Below are 14076 nucleotides of genomic sequence, written 5' to 3'. Positions count from 1 at the left end.
AATCATTTTACTACATGATTAGTACTTTCACCTTTGACTTGTCCTCATGAGGCGCTTGTTTGTTTGTTTGCTGTGAATGTGTCCACGCAGCGACACTGACACCTGTCGGCGATTCACAGGTAGTACACACTGACTGACAATGAATCAAACTGTCTTCTCCTATTTAACAATCAATGGACAGCGTCTATCAGTAGACACATATGGACACGAGACAGACTGAAAGCTGAACATTTTACACATCCATTCAGGACTGAAGTCAATGTTCGTCAGATGACTCCACGGGCTCCTCGCAGGGGGGCGGAGTTTAGAGCCCAGAAAGCAGCACATTGAACAGACTCGGTGTTCGACGTCCTGTAGTTACGACACCGGCGGAGAGGCGACCGGAGGAGGATCTGAGAGTTAGCGGACTATCAAACATTCACGCTCTTCCGGTGCAGCCGATAGCGGCGGACAGGTGAGTAAAGATGTCGCGACGGCGTCAGATTGTTGAGTCTTTACCTTCGCTGTTAATCCGACGTATGCATGCTCCTCTATCCCGCAAACCTTGAGAGGGTTGTAGCCACGCCACGACCCGTTTAAGTATGTAGTTCAGAGCTCATTTTGAGTGCAGGTTGGGACTTTCTGGTGGTGTTGCGGTGGCCGTGTGGTTCATTAATGTCACTGCAGAGTTTCTCTTGGAATTGCATGTTTTGCTGTGATGCAACGCTTCGTTAAAATTGCAGCGCCACTTGCAAAAACATTAAATATACAAGATAGGTTTAACAGCGTTTCGGCTTGTGGCCACCCTGATGAAAACCACAAGCCGAAACGTGTCGGTCAACTGATGCGGCGCGAGGCGTTTGGGTGCGTTTGTCAGTGTAAGACAGCGGTCCCCAGCCACCGGGCCACGGACCGGTACCGGTAAATATTTTATTGATCATCAGAGTCTGAAAGCCTGTGCCTTGGTACACGTGTCAAACACACACACACACACACACACACACACACACACACACACACACACACACACACACACACACACTAATAATAATAAGAACAGTTACAGGAAGCCAGTGCAGAGCAGCTGAAACTAGACTAATGTGGTCTCTGCTCGTGGTTCTGGTTCATGGTCGAGCTGCAGAGTTTTGAATAAGCTTAGGTCTATCAGTGGTTTTTCTTCTGGAGGTCAGTACCCGGCGCCGACCCGGGATCCGACCCGGGATCCGACCCGACACACACACACTAATGATCATGTTGACAATAATAATAATAAGAAGAAGAAGAAGAAGTACAACAACAACAACAACAACAACAACAACAACCTGTGGCGGGATCAAGACCCGGCATCTGGACACACGCACACTAATGATAATAATAATAATAATAATCAGCTGGATCTAGTCAGCTTGAATTAAAGGCATGAATCAGTTTTTCAGCATCCGATCCGGGATCCGACCCGGTACCTACCCGGGTCCGACCCGGGTCCGACCCAGAACTTTGCCGGGACCGACCCGGAAAAGTTCTCTTCTCTTCTCGTTGAAGAGAAGCAAGCGCAGGGTTCTCACTAATTACAACAACCACATTCAGGGTGATGATGAGTTGTTTTTTATTCGTTTCTATGGCGGTCCCGCATATTATTGCTTTACGTGAAACCGGTCCGTGGCGCAATAAAGGTTGGGGACTGCTTGTCTAGGAAATACATGGATGAGCGAGGAATGTATGAGCGAGAGTGACGTGGGCAGCCAAATGTCAACCCAAACATAAACCTGGAGGTCTGCAGCTTAAAGGACAGAGAAACACAATGAGAGGAGGGCAGCGGATTAGAAATGCAGGCAGAGAGTATGCAGAGTAGCCGTGTCACTGTATTGATTGTGAGCAGATCTGTGTTACAGAGTGGATCCAGCTAATCTCTCCCTCTCTCACCTTCTCTGACTCCGCTTAGTCACAGACTCCTCTCTCTTCACTATGGCTGAGAATAATGGGAAATTCGACTTTGCCATCGACCGGGGTGGCACCTTCACCGATGTGTTTGCCCGTCTGCCTGATGGTCGAGAGAGAGTCCTGAAGCTGCTGTCCCGGGACCCGCAGAATTACAAAGATGCTCCCACCGAGGGGATCCGCAGAGTCCTGGAAGAGGTAATGTGATGGGGTGGATGCATGGATGTATTGATACATACTCTTATGAAAGTTATCACTGGAAAGCTGTTTCACGTGTTAGAATCTGCCTAGATCGCGACAGAAAACCACTCACCAATCAAAGTGTGCTTATGTGCTCCTCATTAAATTTACTTCTGGTCACAGTTTCAACATCATCCCATGACATGAGCCACGTGGCTCGAGTTCACGCCTCTGCTGATGCCATTTAAACCACGCACACATCACCACCACATCATCTGTGTGAACAGTATGTAATTTGCACATATCTGTGTGAATTTATTGGAAGGAAACAGGGCGGCCCTTCCCTCGCGACCGGCCTGTCGACACTTCTCTGATTGGCTGGATCAGAATGGGCACAACAGTGGCAACCAACGCGCTGCTCGAGAGAGAGGGAGAAAGGACTGCGCTGCTGGTCACGCAGGGCTTCAAGGACTTGTTGCACATTGGCACACAGGCCAGGCCCAAGCTGTTTGATTTGGTTAGTAATGGTGGTTTCCTTAATGCTGTCCGTGGGGTCTTGTGTCCTGCAACGCTGCATTTAGCCATTATCTTGTGTGACAGAAACCGTGGGCAGGGCTCGGAGTTTGTCCCCAGACCAGTTGCCGTTAATGGTTATGATAATTGGTTACTTATGTATGAGGCTGATCCTCTGTTAAGATAAGATATGATAAGATAAGATAAGATTTAATTGATCTCACACAGGGGCTGTCAATTAAGCTGTCAAATACAGCAATAGAAAATCTATTAAATCTATCTATACATACAGTATAGGCAATCTATACATGTATGACAAACACGTGGAGGCGTGATATAAATGTGTGTGTATACAGGAGGTGGCGGTTCCTGAAGTGCTGTATGAAGAGGTAATAGAGGTGGATGAGCGAGTCGTCCTCGGACAAGATGGCTGCCAGCTGCCCAGGAAGGATCCCAAACGTATTGTTACAGGTATGAAACACGACCACATGGTCTCTTGGAGAGTGTCGAAATATCTCAACTATTTGATGGAATGTCAGGAAATGACGATGTGCTACACACATTCATCCTCCCCTCAATGGCCTTCCCATCAGCCTCGGCTGTACTTTGTGTTAGAACATGTTAGCATGCTAACACGCTCGACTAGGATGTTGAACATGGCGAGCATACCTGCTGAAATCAGCATGTTAGCATTCTCACTGAGAGCATGTTAGCATGCTGACGTTAGCATTTAGCTAAAAAGCACCTCAGGGCCTATGCAGCCTTAGAAACACGCAAATTGGCTGTGTAGACTCTTAGAGAGTCTTGTTAATATATAGCAAAGCTTGTAGACGGTTATGTAATATCACTAAAATCAGTAAATTAACTTAAGCTACTTGAGAAAGCACTAGTACACAAAGAAGACAAAGGGTCTTTAGGTATGCTACAGCAGCTCTGTGAAGCAGTAAATCCTGTTTTGCTACTTGTTGTTACTCATGTGTTGTTTGTAATACCAAAAATACCAAAAAGGTTTCTCCATTTGATGTTGTCCACTGAAGACCCATCTTTTTTTCAGTCATTTTCCTTCTCTGCCTCCACCTCCGAATCTGTTTCTCCTCAGCTTTCATTCTGTTTCTGTCCTGAACACTTTCACAGAATTTATCGTTGGTGATGGGACTGTTTTTGGTTGTAAATGTAGGAATATAAATTCAGTCTACCCGCACGCACTGTAATCTGCTCTGGATGAGATCACTGTCTGAATGCCTTGCATAATTTGAAATAATCCTGATTATATCTGTGTGTGCGTGTGTGTGTGTGCGTGTGTGTGTCTCAGGCAGCACAGGGGATACTCTGGAGGTGTGGAGGGAGCTGGATCTGGAGCAAGTGGAAAAAGATCTCAGAGGAGTTCTGTCTCGCGGGATCACCAGTCTGGCTGTCCTCCTGCTGCACTCATACACGTAAATACTACATCCTTTTTTTTCCTTTTTGTTCCTGTATATTCAGTTATGCAACCCACATGGTGTATTGAGTGGAAGTTCGTATTTTACCCATAGTTTGCACACTTCCTGCCCCAGTGCTCTGAGCTTCCAGTCCAGGCAGAGTCAGCTGATCGGCCTGCTAACTGAACTAACTAGCTAATGGCAGCTACAGTTAGCAGCAGTTAGCAGTTACTCTGGTCACATGTAGTTCCCTCTCCTTACATAAAGCACCTTGAAGTGATAAGATAAGAGACACAATATGTTGTAGAGCCCTTGTGAAATTGCATAAGAGCCTTATGTTGGACTTGCAGTCCAGCTCCACCCTCATTCCTCTCCCTGTGCGTCTCTGTCCTTCAGGTGGTCTGATCATGAGAAAGCAGTGGGCGCCCTGGCGCGCCGTCTTGGCTTCACCCAGGTGTCTTTGTCCAGCGAGGTCATGCCCATGGTGCGGGCGGTACCTCGGGGCTACACCGTCTGCGCCGACGCCTACCTCACTCCCAAAATTCATCAGTATTTAAAAGGCTTTACCTCTGGGTTCAAGGGTGGCCTGAAGGTGCGTTGATACAAAATACGTGTGACTGATATCAGTGTAAGATCCTGTTTCATCTGTTCATTGAAAGGGTCTCTTCCATCTCTTATTTACGTCCATCTGAATCCTCAGGATGTGGACGTCCTGTTCATGCAGTCAGATGGCGGTCTGACTCCCATGGAGCAGTTCTGTGGTTCACGAGCCATTTTATCTGGGCCAGCGGGGGGTGTGGTGGGATACGCCATCACCTCTTACAGCCAGATGGAGAAGAAACCTGTGATTGGCTTTGACATGGGCGGTGAGTAGGGGGATTTAGAAAGATCATAGAAAAAAGAATCTTTCTGTGGTCTTTCTGTGTTTGATGCTGGAGAAATGCTCACTTTTGCAGCTTTTCATGCTCCCTCTGTCTTTTCTTTCTCTCCAGGAACATCCACTGATGTAAGCCGCTACGCTGGCCAGTATGAACACGTGTTTGAGGCTACAACAGCCGGAGTGACCCTGCAGGCACCTCAGCTGGACATCAACACTGTGGCTGCGGGCGGAGGATCACGACTCTTCTTCAGGTCTGTTAGCTAGGCACCCACCTTTTGATCCGTTTGTTGTATTTTTGGACTGCTATAGATCCAGTCAGATCTACTGAGCAGGTAAATATTTCCAACTGCTTTTTTTGAACAGTGACTTTATAATTTATGCGCCTGTATCTTTCCGGTGGATGATCAACCCAGTGAGGCATCTGTAATGCTTCACCTCCAAAAAAGAAATACACCCACTGCATTGTTAGGTTAGAGCCCAGGTGAAGCCATGGAAAACATGGTCGGTTTCATCAGAAGTGCTAAAGCTGTGAAAGCCTGAGGTTTGATATGATCACTGTAATCCTGCCAGTCCACTCACACGTGTGTTGTTTCCTCTCAGATCAGGGATGTTTGTGGTCGGACCAGAGTCTGCAGGTGCACATCCAGGACCGGCCTGTTACAGAAAAGGTAACAGACTATTAGTGTTTCCTCCACCGTTGCTTCCTTTAGTTCACTTTCTCTGCCCTCAGTGGTTTCACCCTCTCTGTAAATCATTCTCATACATCCAGCTGATCCACCGCTCTTATTGGATTTCTTGTTCTCATGTCCCGTTCCTTCATTCCCACTTCTTCTGCACTGATAATTTGATTTAGCTGCATGACTGTTGGAAAGTGGCGCACATCCAAGTTTGAGCTGATAGAGCTGAAGCCTGCCTCGTAGTTCTCAGTTGGAGCTGTGTGTGTGTATGTGTGTGTGTTAGCAAAATAAACTTGACTTCGACCTCACAGTTGGCGTTCCCTGCAGGTGAGTTGAGTAGCGCTTAGCTCTGTTTCACACATGATCTCCAGTGCCTTTCCACCGTTGTGCGCACACTTCTCACAGAATTACATAAAAGAAGTTAAAATACCAGACTGAAACACCAAGCGAAGCATCTTACACAAACGCAGCCTTTAAACATGTGTTCTTTGTGTGGAAAAACATAACACATATCCTGTGGGATTTTCCTAGGTGGCCCCCTCACTGTCACCGATGCTAACTTAGCTCTGGGTCGCCTCCTCCCCTCCTTCTTCCCAAAGATCTTTGGGCCCGGGGAGAACGAACCGCTGTCACTGGAAGAAACCATGAAGCATTTCCATCATCTGACCCAGGAGATCAACCTCTTCTTGTCTTCTAACCAACCACAGGCACTGATATTTACTGAAATATTGAACAGAGTTTCAATAATTCTCTCAGGGAGGATCAATTATAAGGCTCAAGTATTTTTTTATGTTTTCATTCGCAGGTTAGCACAAATGGGGCCGACCACTCCCGCAACAGCACGCCAGAGATGAGTGTCGAGGAGGTTGCTATAGGATTCATTCGCGTTGCCAATGAGGCCATGTGCCGGCCAATCAGAGCTCTCACACAGGTATTTTAGGTTCTGAAGTCTCAGCCCCAACTTTGAGAGCAGTAACACTGTCACCCCACTAACTGAGGTTAAAATGCGATCTGTACCCAAATACATTAGATAACAAACAATCTGATCCTGGAAATCAGCGCTAGGTTCCCTTAAAAAAATGTCAAACATTTAAAAACATGTTTTTTCCTTTCTTTCTGTCTCCCTCCTCCCCACACCCTCACAGGCTAAGGGCCATGATACATCTCAGCATGTGTTGGCATGTTTCGGGGGTGCAGGTGGCCAACACGCCTGTGCTATCGCCCGAGCCCTGGGGATGAAGACCGTCTTCATACATAAGTGAGAAGGAGGGGTTGAGTTTCCATGTTGCATGTGTGTGAGGGCATATTCCTGTACAGTATGTGTGGCTGTAATATGCATTTGTGTGTGTGTGTGTGTGTGTGTGTGTGTGTGTGTGTGTGTGTGTGTGTGTGTGTGTGTGTGTGTGTGTGTGTGTTGCAGATACAGCGGCGTGCTGTCAGCCTATGGCCTGGCTCTCGCTGACGTGGTGGAGGAGGTGCAGGAGCCGTGCTCGCTGCAGTACGAGCAGCAGTCTTTCAGCAAGCTCGATCAAAGGGTGGAGCAGCTCTCAAAACGCTGCCAGGATACACTCTGTGCACGCGGATTCACCAGGTCAGCACTCGCAACACACTACATGGATTGGGGTTGACCGTATGCCTCTGTGGGTGTGTTAATATGTGCCTTTTCTGATGAAGTAATGATGCGGTATGATGTGTTTGTCGTCCTCCTCAGCGGTCAGATAACCACCGAAGTTTTCCTACACATGCGTTACGAGGGCACCGATTGTGCTCTCATGGTCACTGCTGCTGGTTACCCTCGCAGCGCCCACTCCTGTCGAGCTGGAGACTTCCACAGCGCCTTCACCAAGCGGTTAGCGCTTTGTTTACTCATTTCCTCAGTGATTCATTTAGTTTATTCATGTACTCAGTGACTGGCTGAGGGGATAACTCATTCGCACTTCCACCCTTCCTCCTCTCTGCCCTCTGTTGATATCGTATAAACAAACACACCAAGTTAATGCCATTTTTCCATAGAAGATAAGCTTAGTTCACTTTGGAGCTTTTTTACACTGCTCGTTGTTTCTACTGTTCCTCTAACTTTAATCTCTCTCCTTCTCTTATGTGACTCCTCCTCTGTTTTTTCTTAGTTACCTGAAGGAGTTTGGATTCACTATCCCAGACAGACCCATCATGGTTGATGACATCCGAGTGAGGGGTTGTGGCAAATCTGGTATCAAATCAGTGTATGAAACAAAGAAGGGACACGGACAGGCTAAACCAGTCACGGTACATGGACTCTCTTATGCACACACACACACACACACACACACACACACACGCACACACACACAGCCAAACGTATCATATAAACACACAGACACACTGTTTAATTCACCTCGCTTCCCTTCACATACAGTACGCTGTAATCGCTAACAATTAAATCATTCAGAAGTATATAAAAGCTGTAACAAAATACAACTTTATGGTCTGAAAATAGTCATCCTGTGGTTCTTTTCTCTGCTCTGTAGATGACCAAGTGTTACTTTGAGGAGGGGTACCTGGACACCAGTGTGTATCTATGGGAGGAGCTACCATGTGGTCACAGTATCCAGGGACCAGCCATCATCATTGACAAAAACAGGCAGGCATATCAATCATTTACATTTATCAGGCTAACAGTTTGGAATTGAGACCCTTGGTGTTTGGACCAAGTAGCTTGTGGAAAGTAAAATGAGTTGTAATGTAGAAGGCTGCAGCTGTTATTTCAATGTGTCAGATATATATTTTATTAACATGAAGGTAAAGAAGTATCGAATCCGACTCAGTATTGGACCCCGGGATAAAGTACTCAATAGGGCTCAATAACCTTGATCAGGGCATCCCAGCATTTTTACATTTGTTTAAGTCAGGACATTAAAACCTGTTGAATATGATCCACTTCAGTTTTAAGTGCAGTATCAGTGGTCTTAAATTTTGATTTCTTGCTTAATCACTTTATTCTCATGAATTTGTGGACACATGCTCAGATAATTCCACTTCTTTGTTTTAGGCCAACTTGTTCATATAAATATCTATTTCTTTCCTCCATCAGTACCATCCTGGTGGAGCCGTGCTGTGAGGCCTGTCTGACAGAAGGGGGCGATGTTTGCATGACCGTAGGCTCTGACCCTCACTGTGCTGTGGGCACTGAGCTCAACACTGTGCAGCTCTCCATCTTCTCCCACCGCTTCATGAGCATAGCAGGTAGATCTACAGATGAGAGGACGAGGAAGGAGTGACGGATTGTTTGCGGGACATTAAGGAGACTGAGGGCAGAAAATATTAGCTTGTTCCATCTCTCTCCCTCTACAGAACAGATGGGTAGAGTTCTCCAAAGAACCTCCATCTCCACCAACATCAAGGAACGTCTCGACTTCTCCTGTGCTGTGTTCGGACCAGACGGCGGTTTGGTGTCCAATGCACCCCACATCCCCGTCCACCTGGGGGCCATGCAGGAGACCGTCCAGTACCAGGTGAGGGATGTGTGTCTCTGAGCTAAGACATTCTGCCGAAACAGTAAAGGATTAATACCAAATTCTGATGTTTTTTCTTCTTCTCTGCGCAGATCAAATCATTGGGGAACAAGCTGAAGGAAGGGGATGTGATTCTGAGTAACCACCCATGTGCGGGTGGCAGCCATCTCCCAGACCTCACAGTCATCACACCGGTCAGTCTGTCAATCTTTTCTTTTTACGACATACGTCTCCTTTCCTCCTTCATCTTTACCTCACTTTCTTGTTGTTTCTCCACCTTTTTTTCACCCCAGGTGTATATGAAGGGGGTGAGCAGGCCAGTGTTCTTTGTAGCCAGCAGGGGGCACCATGCTGACATTGGAGGCATCACTCCAGGCTCCATGCCCCCACACTCCAAGTCCCTTGAGGAGGAGGGGGCCGTCTTCACTTCCTTTAAACTCGTCACTGGTGGTGTCTTCCAGGAAGAGGGTAAGAGAGGAGGAGGAGGAGGAGGAGGCGGAAGAGAAGAGCGAAGAATGGATGTGAGAGACTGATGAAAGGAGGGAGCAGAGATAATACAGAGCTGTTGACACGTCAAGATAAAGAGTTCTTACATTGTGTTTTTTAAATCATATTATGGAGGAGTGTTTACCGTAACAGTGACTTTACGCATCTTAGCCAAATAACTAGAAATAGTTGACAGCAGACTGACATTTCTTGTATCAAACTGTCTTTGAATGCATCAAGGTCAGTTCTTAAAGTAGCCGCTGCTTGCAGCTGTGTTACAGTACAACAATGATGGAGCTTTAACAAGAAAAACAATTCCTGCAAGGACATAAATCAATGTAAAAACTTGCTATATGGTTTGAGAAAGGGTCAGCTGAGTATTTGTGTTTATATACAAATGTATCTGTATGTAGTTAATTAGCTCAGACTCCTCTGCTCTGTTTGTCTCTTTCCCCTCTGGATTCCTCTCTTGCCTTTTCTCTCCGTCTCCATATCAGCTGTAACTGAAGCTCTGATGGCTCCGGCCCAGTACCCAGACTGCTCTGGGACTCGTAATCTCCATGACAACCTGTCAGACCTGCGGGCTCAAGTGGCAGCCAATCAGAGAGGCAGTCAGCTGGTGGGGGAGCTGATTGACAGCTACGGGTTAGCTGTGGTCCAGGCCTACATGGGATACATTCAGGTAACTTTGACTACAAATGAAACGGCACTACTTAAGTTCTGCTGGTGATGCACTACTACAGTTTGTGTTGATGTTTCAGAGTAACGCAGAGCTGGCAGTGAGGGACATGCTGAAAGACTTCGCACATCGTCGACGACAACAGACTGGCTCCTTGGAGGTGGAGGCGGAGGATTTCATGGATGATGGAACACCGATCAGACTGCGGGTTCAGATTAATGAAGAGGAGGTGAGCGGGGAGAAAGATGTAAACAGTAGGAACTTGCTTTACCAAGACGTCGGGTCTTTTCTCAGAGTGACTTTGCAATAAAATCCAAAAACCTCCATCACCACAGGGCAGTGCGGTGTTTGACTTCACAGGGACGGGGACAGAGGTTTGGGGCAACTGCAACGCTCCACGCGCCATCACCCTCTCTGCCCTCATCTACTGCCTGCGCTGCATGGTCGGACAGGACATTCCTCTGAATCAGGTAAACGCCTTTAATACCTGCTCTTCTGTTCTGTCTTTTCTTCTACTGTCATGAAAAAAGCTAAGTTTCAAATGCTTATCATTCAGCTGTCTCCTTTCGTCATATCCAGGGCTGTCTTGCACCAATCAAAGTCATCATACCCCCTGGCTCAATCCTTCAGCCTTCCCAGAATGCTGCTGTGGTTGGAGGAAATGTACTCACATCCCAGAGGGTGGTTGACGTCATCTTTAGGGCGTTTGAGGTGTGCGCCGCTTCGCAGGTGAGAAAAACTGGATTTGTACGTGGAAAAAAATGCTCAACAGCACAATGTTTTGGGGAGCTTTGCTTGTTAGTGACATTAATTATGCGAAAGTGTTAAGATAAAGTGTAGTGAATGTAATATTTTCACTGGTTAATTGATCGTGTGGTTTGCTTATTTATTGTCATTTCCTCTCTCCATCAGGGCTGCATGAACAACGTTTCATTCGGCAGTGAGAGGATAGGTTACTATGAGACAGTTGCTGGGGGAGCAGGGGCGGGGCCAGGATGGAATGGGCGGAGTGGAGTTCACAGTCACATGACCAACACCCGCATCACTGACCCTGAGATTCTGGAGAAGAGGTGGGACATATTTTAGGGAGTCTAAAGTTGTTGTGTTAGTTGGATATTATTGATATTCACGTATATGTTGCTGCTGTCCATCTGGTGTTCAGATATCCAGTCATTTTGGAGCAGTTCTCTCTGCGGCCCGCCTCAGGAGGTGCTGGGAAATACTGCGGCGGAGATGGCGTGATGCGAAAACTCCTGTTCAGGAGCAAGGTGGTTCTGTCTGTACTGACAGAGAGGAGAACCACCCGCCCCTACGGCATCCAGGGTAAACTCTGACCCAACAAAAATCCTCAGCAGCCCCTTTAAATGATGCTAGAGTTACTTATTTGGTTTGCTTACTCCGTCCTCTCTAATCTCTGGTTAGGAGGTGAGGATGGTGCGGCAGGGCTGAACCTGCTTCACAGAGCAGACGGCCGAGTCCTCAACCTGGGAGCCAAAACCAGCGTCAGCATTCAGCCCGGGGTAAGACGATGCACCTGTGTGATGAGGCAGCTATAAGTATAAACTGATGATCTGTCAGCTGAATTACTCTTTGTCTGTGTGTCTCCCCCTGCAGGACATGTTCTGCCTCTACACCCCTGGAGGAGGGGGATATGGACGACAGGAGGATACAAACAGGAAACCCCAGACCAAACGCAGGCGCTTGAATGAGACTTTCCCCGAGAGAGGCAGCGTCTTTGACTACCGTATGGCACAAGAGGGAGTGTGAGAAGAAATAAGAAAGAGAGGGTTAACAGAGATGTCAGAAGAGGAGGAGATGAGGAAGGAAAGAGGTGGGGACATTACAGGACAGACAGAGTAGGGCTCTGAGAATGGTTTCATTGTGATACTGTGAGAAATAAAGAAGGCACACGCTAACATTAGAAGGGAAAACATGAAGCCAAGGTGTCGGCTAGGAACAGAAATGACACATATTATCATGGTTTATGAAACAGTAGGGCTGTGCTTCCATTAGCAGGCCGAGTGACTGAATATGAATAGCTCAGATTTGTGCAATGGACACTGAAGATGTGTCGCTCACTTAAATTGCCTCATTTTGATAATACCACTTTGCCATGTTAGACAGTTTGTATTTTTGCCTACTGAAATGCTTTTCTGTTTTTAAATGAATTCCAGTCTAATTATGCAAGAAAAAAAAAACAACCATGTGAATCAGCTGCTAATCTGCTTTTAACTGGAGCAACCACTTATCTAACACCACAGAGTCGTGACGTCGTTACTGTTCTGTTATTTTAACAAGATGTACAAATAAACCCCATCTCTACTGATGAGATTGTCTTCTTTTTTTATTAAGTAATGTCTTTCCATTTTTCATTTTTCTGAGTGGAGGAGAGGATTAACATGCTGAGAGAGCATGTAGAAATAGTCTGTGAAGTGGATATAATATTCGTCATGTCACATCAGCTCCTGTCACTTTTAGCTCTTTTGTAACGGGTCATTCAAAAATGTTTCGTCATTATGCAAAGCAGTGAGAAGATGAATCTGGAGCTGGTCAAATGATATATGATGCTCTGCTGCCTCCAAGTGTTTGTAAAAGCACAACACACACACACCCAGCAAGGCCCAGTTTGACTACAAGTGACTACAGTCATACATGTGAATTCATGAGAGGCAGTGTGGAGGTACAACTCACGGTGTGTGTGTTTTGGGGGGAGGGGGGACTGTTTAAGTGGTGTCCCCCTCCTCCCATCTTTTGCTCAGGAATGATCAGGGAGAAGAGGTGGAAGGATGGTGAGGGAGTGCAGGCATGCGTAGGCAGCTGATAAAGAGATAGAGGCCACAGCAGTGGAAGCAGCAGGAGGCTGACGGCCGCTGGACTGTTGATGTAAATCAGCTGGCTCTGAATGTGTGTGCGTGTGTGCGCTCAAAGATAGTTTCCTTGTTTATAGATCACAATTCCTGTGGTAAAACAATCTATCATACTGAGAGGGTTTGAGACTCACCCCCCGCTGCTGCCTGGAACAATCTCTGTTTTTGGGGGGGATTTGCGCTCTCATTGAGGGAGAATGGGAGACTGAGCGTGAACCTGGAGAAAGTCCTTATGCCTGCACTAAAGTATCCACAGTTCAATCCAGTAAAACTTTGTGAAACAGAGAATGGCAACGCTCACATCAGTCAATCTGTCTGTAGATGGAAAAGCATCCACACAATGTATTGTTGGTAAAATTAGAACAGCATGCCATTAGTAAGGCTCTACATGAGTGTGAGTCACAGAACAACTAATGGCTTTTGTAGGGCAGGAAAATAGATGGTGCAAATAGTCAGCTGTGAAGTACACGAACGCAAAACGTATACTGGGGAAAAAAAGAGCAGATAAACTGATATTCAAAGCCCTCAAAGATCGAATTAACTAGAAATGTCTCATCATTTGAGGTACTTTACTTAAACTATGTGTCTCACTACATTTTAGAGGGAATTCTTGTTCTTTTTAATTGAGAAAAACAAAATATAAAACTCAAAATTAGTTTGAGAAAATGTTACTCATGAATACATTAATTCGTCAGTAATTATATCATACAGTGTAACACTGAGAAGAGGTTTTTTCTGCATGAAGACACTTTAATTTTGATACCTGTCAGGCTTTGTGCTGCCTTTTGAGAGAAATTCAAGCACTTTCAATGTTATTTTACCAGCTGTTCATATTAACGTTGTATGTTTTGATTCCTAATTGAAAACTGTTAAAATTAACCATTTTCCCTTGAAGTGGTATTGCTACTTTTACTCAAGCTGCTTCACATTTTAGTCACCAAATGACTTCACGGCAGAGATAATGGTGG

General features: G+C 46.2%; 1 protein-coding gene across 1 annotated transcript; it reads left to right on the top strand.

Annotated features, from left to right (window-relative positions):
* The first annotated feature begins 353 nt into the window (after nt 1–353).
* oplah (5-oxoprolinase, ATP-hydrolysing) lies at nt 354–12569 on the top strand. The gene is made up of 28 exons (XM_070986585.1): nt 354–454; nt 1922–2115; nt 2423–2614; nt 2967–3081; nt 3923–4046; nt 4425–4620; nt 4729–4894; nt 5021–5159; nt 5509–5576; nt 6117–6292; nt 6391–6516; nt 6731–6843; nt 7006–7176; nt 7297–7434; nt 7712–7850; nt 8093–8205; nt 8656–8807; nt 8916–9076; nt 9169–9270; nt 9370–9544; nt 10060–10244; nt 10324–10470; nt 10577–10711; nt 10821–10970; nt 11154–11311; nt 11404–11564; nt 11664–11761; nt 11856–12569. The coding sequence occupies exons 2-28, from the start codon at nt 1945–1947 to the stop codon at nt 12006–12008; spliced, it is 3924 nt and encodes a 1307-aa protein (XP_070842686.1). The 5' UTR covers nt 354–454; nt 1922–1944; the 3' UTR covers nt 12009–12569.
* Nucleotides 12570–14076: the final 1507 nt, after the last annotated feature.

This window comes from Chaetodon trifascialis, chromosome 18, assembly GCF_039877785.1.
Source record: "Chaetodon trifascialis isolate fChaTrf1 chromosome 18, fChaTrf1.hap1, whole genome shotgun sequence".
In the NCBI taxonomy this organism is placed as follows: Eukaryota; Metazoa; Chordata; class Actinopteri; order Chaetodontiformes; family Chaetodontidae; genus Chaetodon; species Chaetodon trifascialis.
Note: the sequence above shows the minus strand (reverse complement) of the source record. Positions and strands in the feature narration are given on the sequence as shown.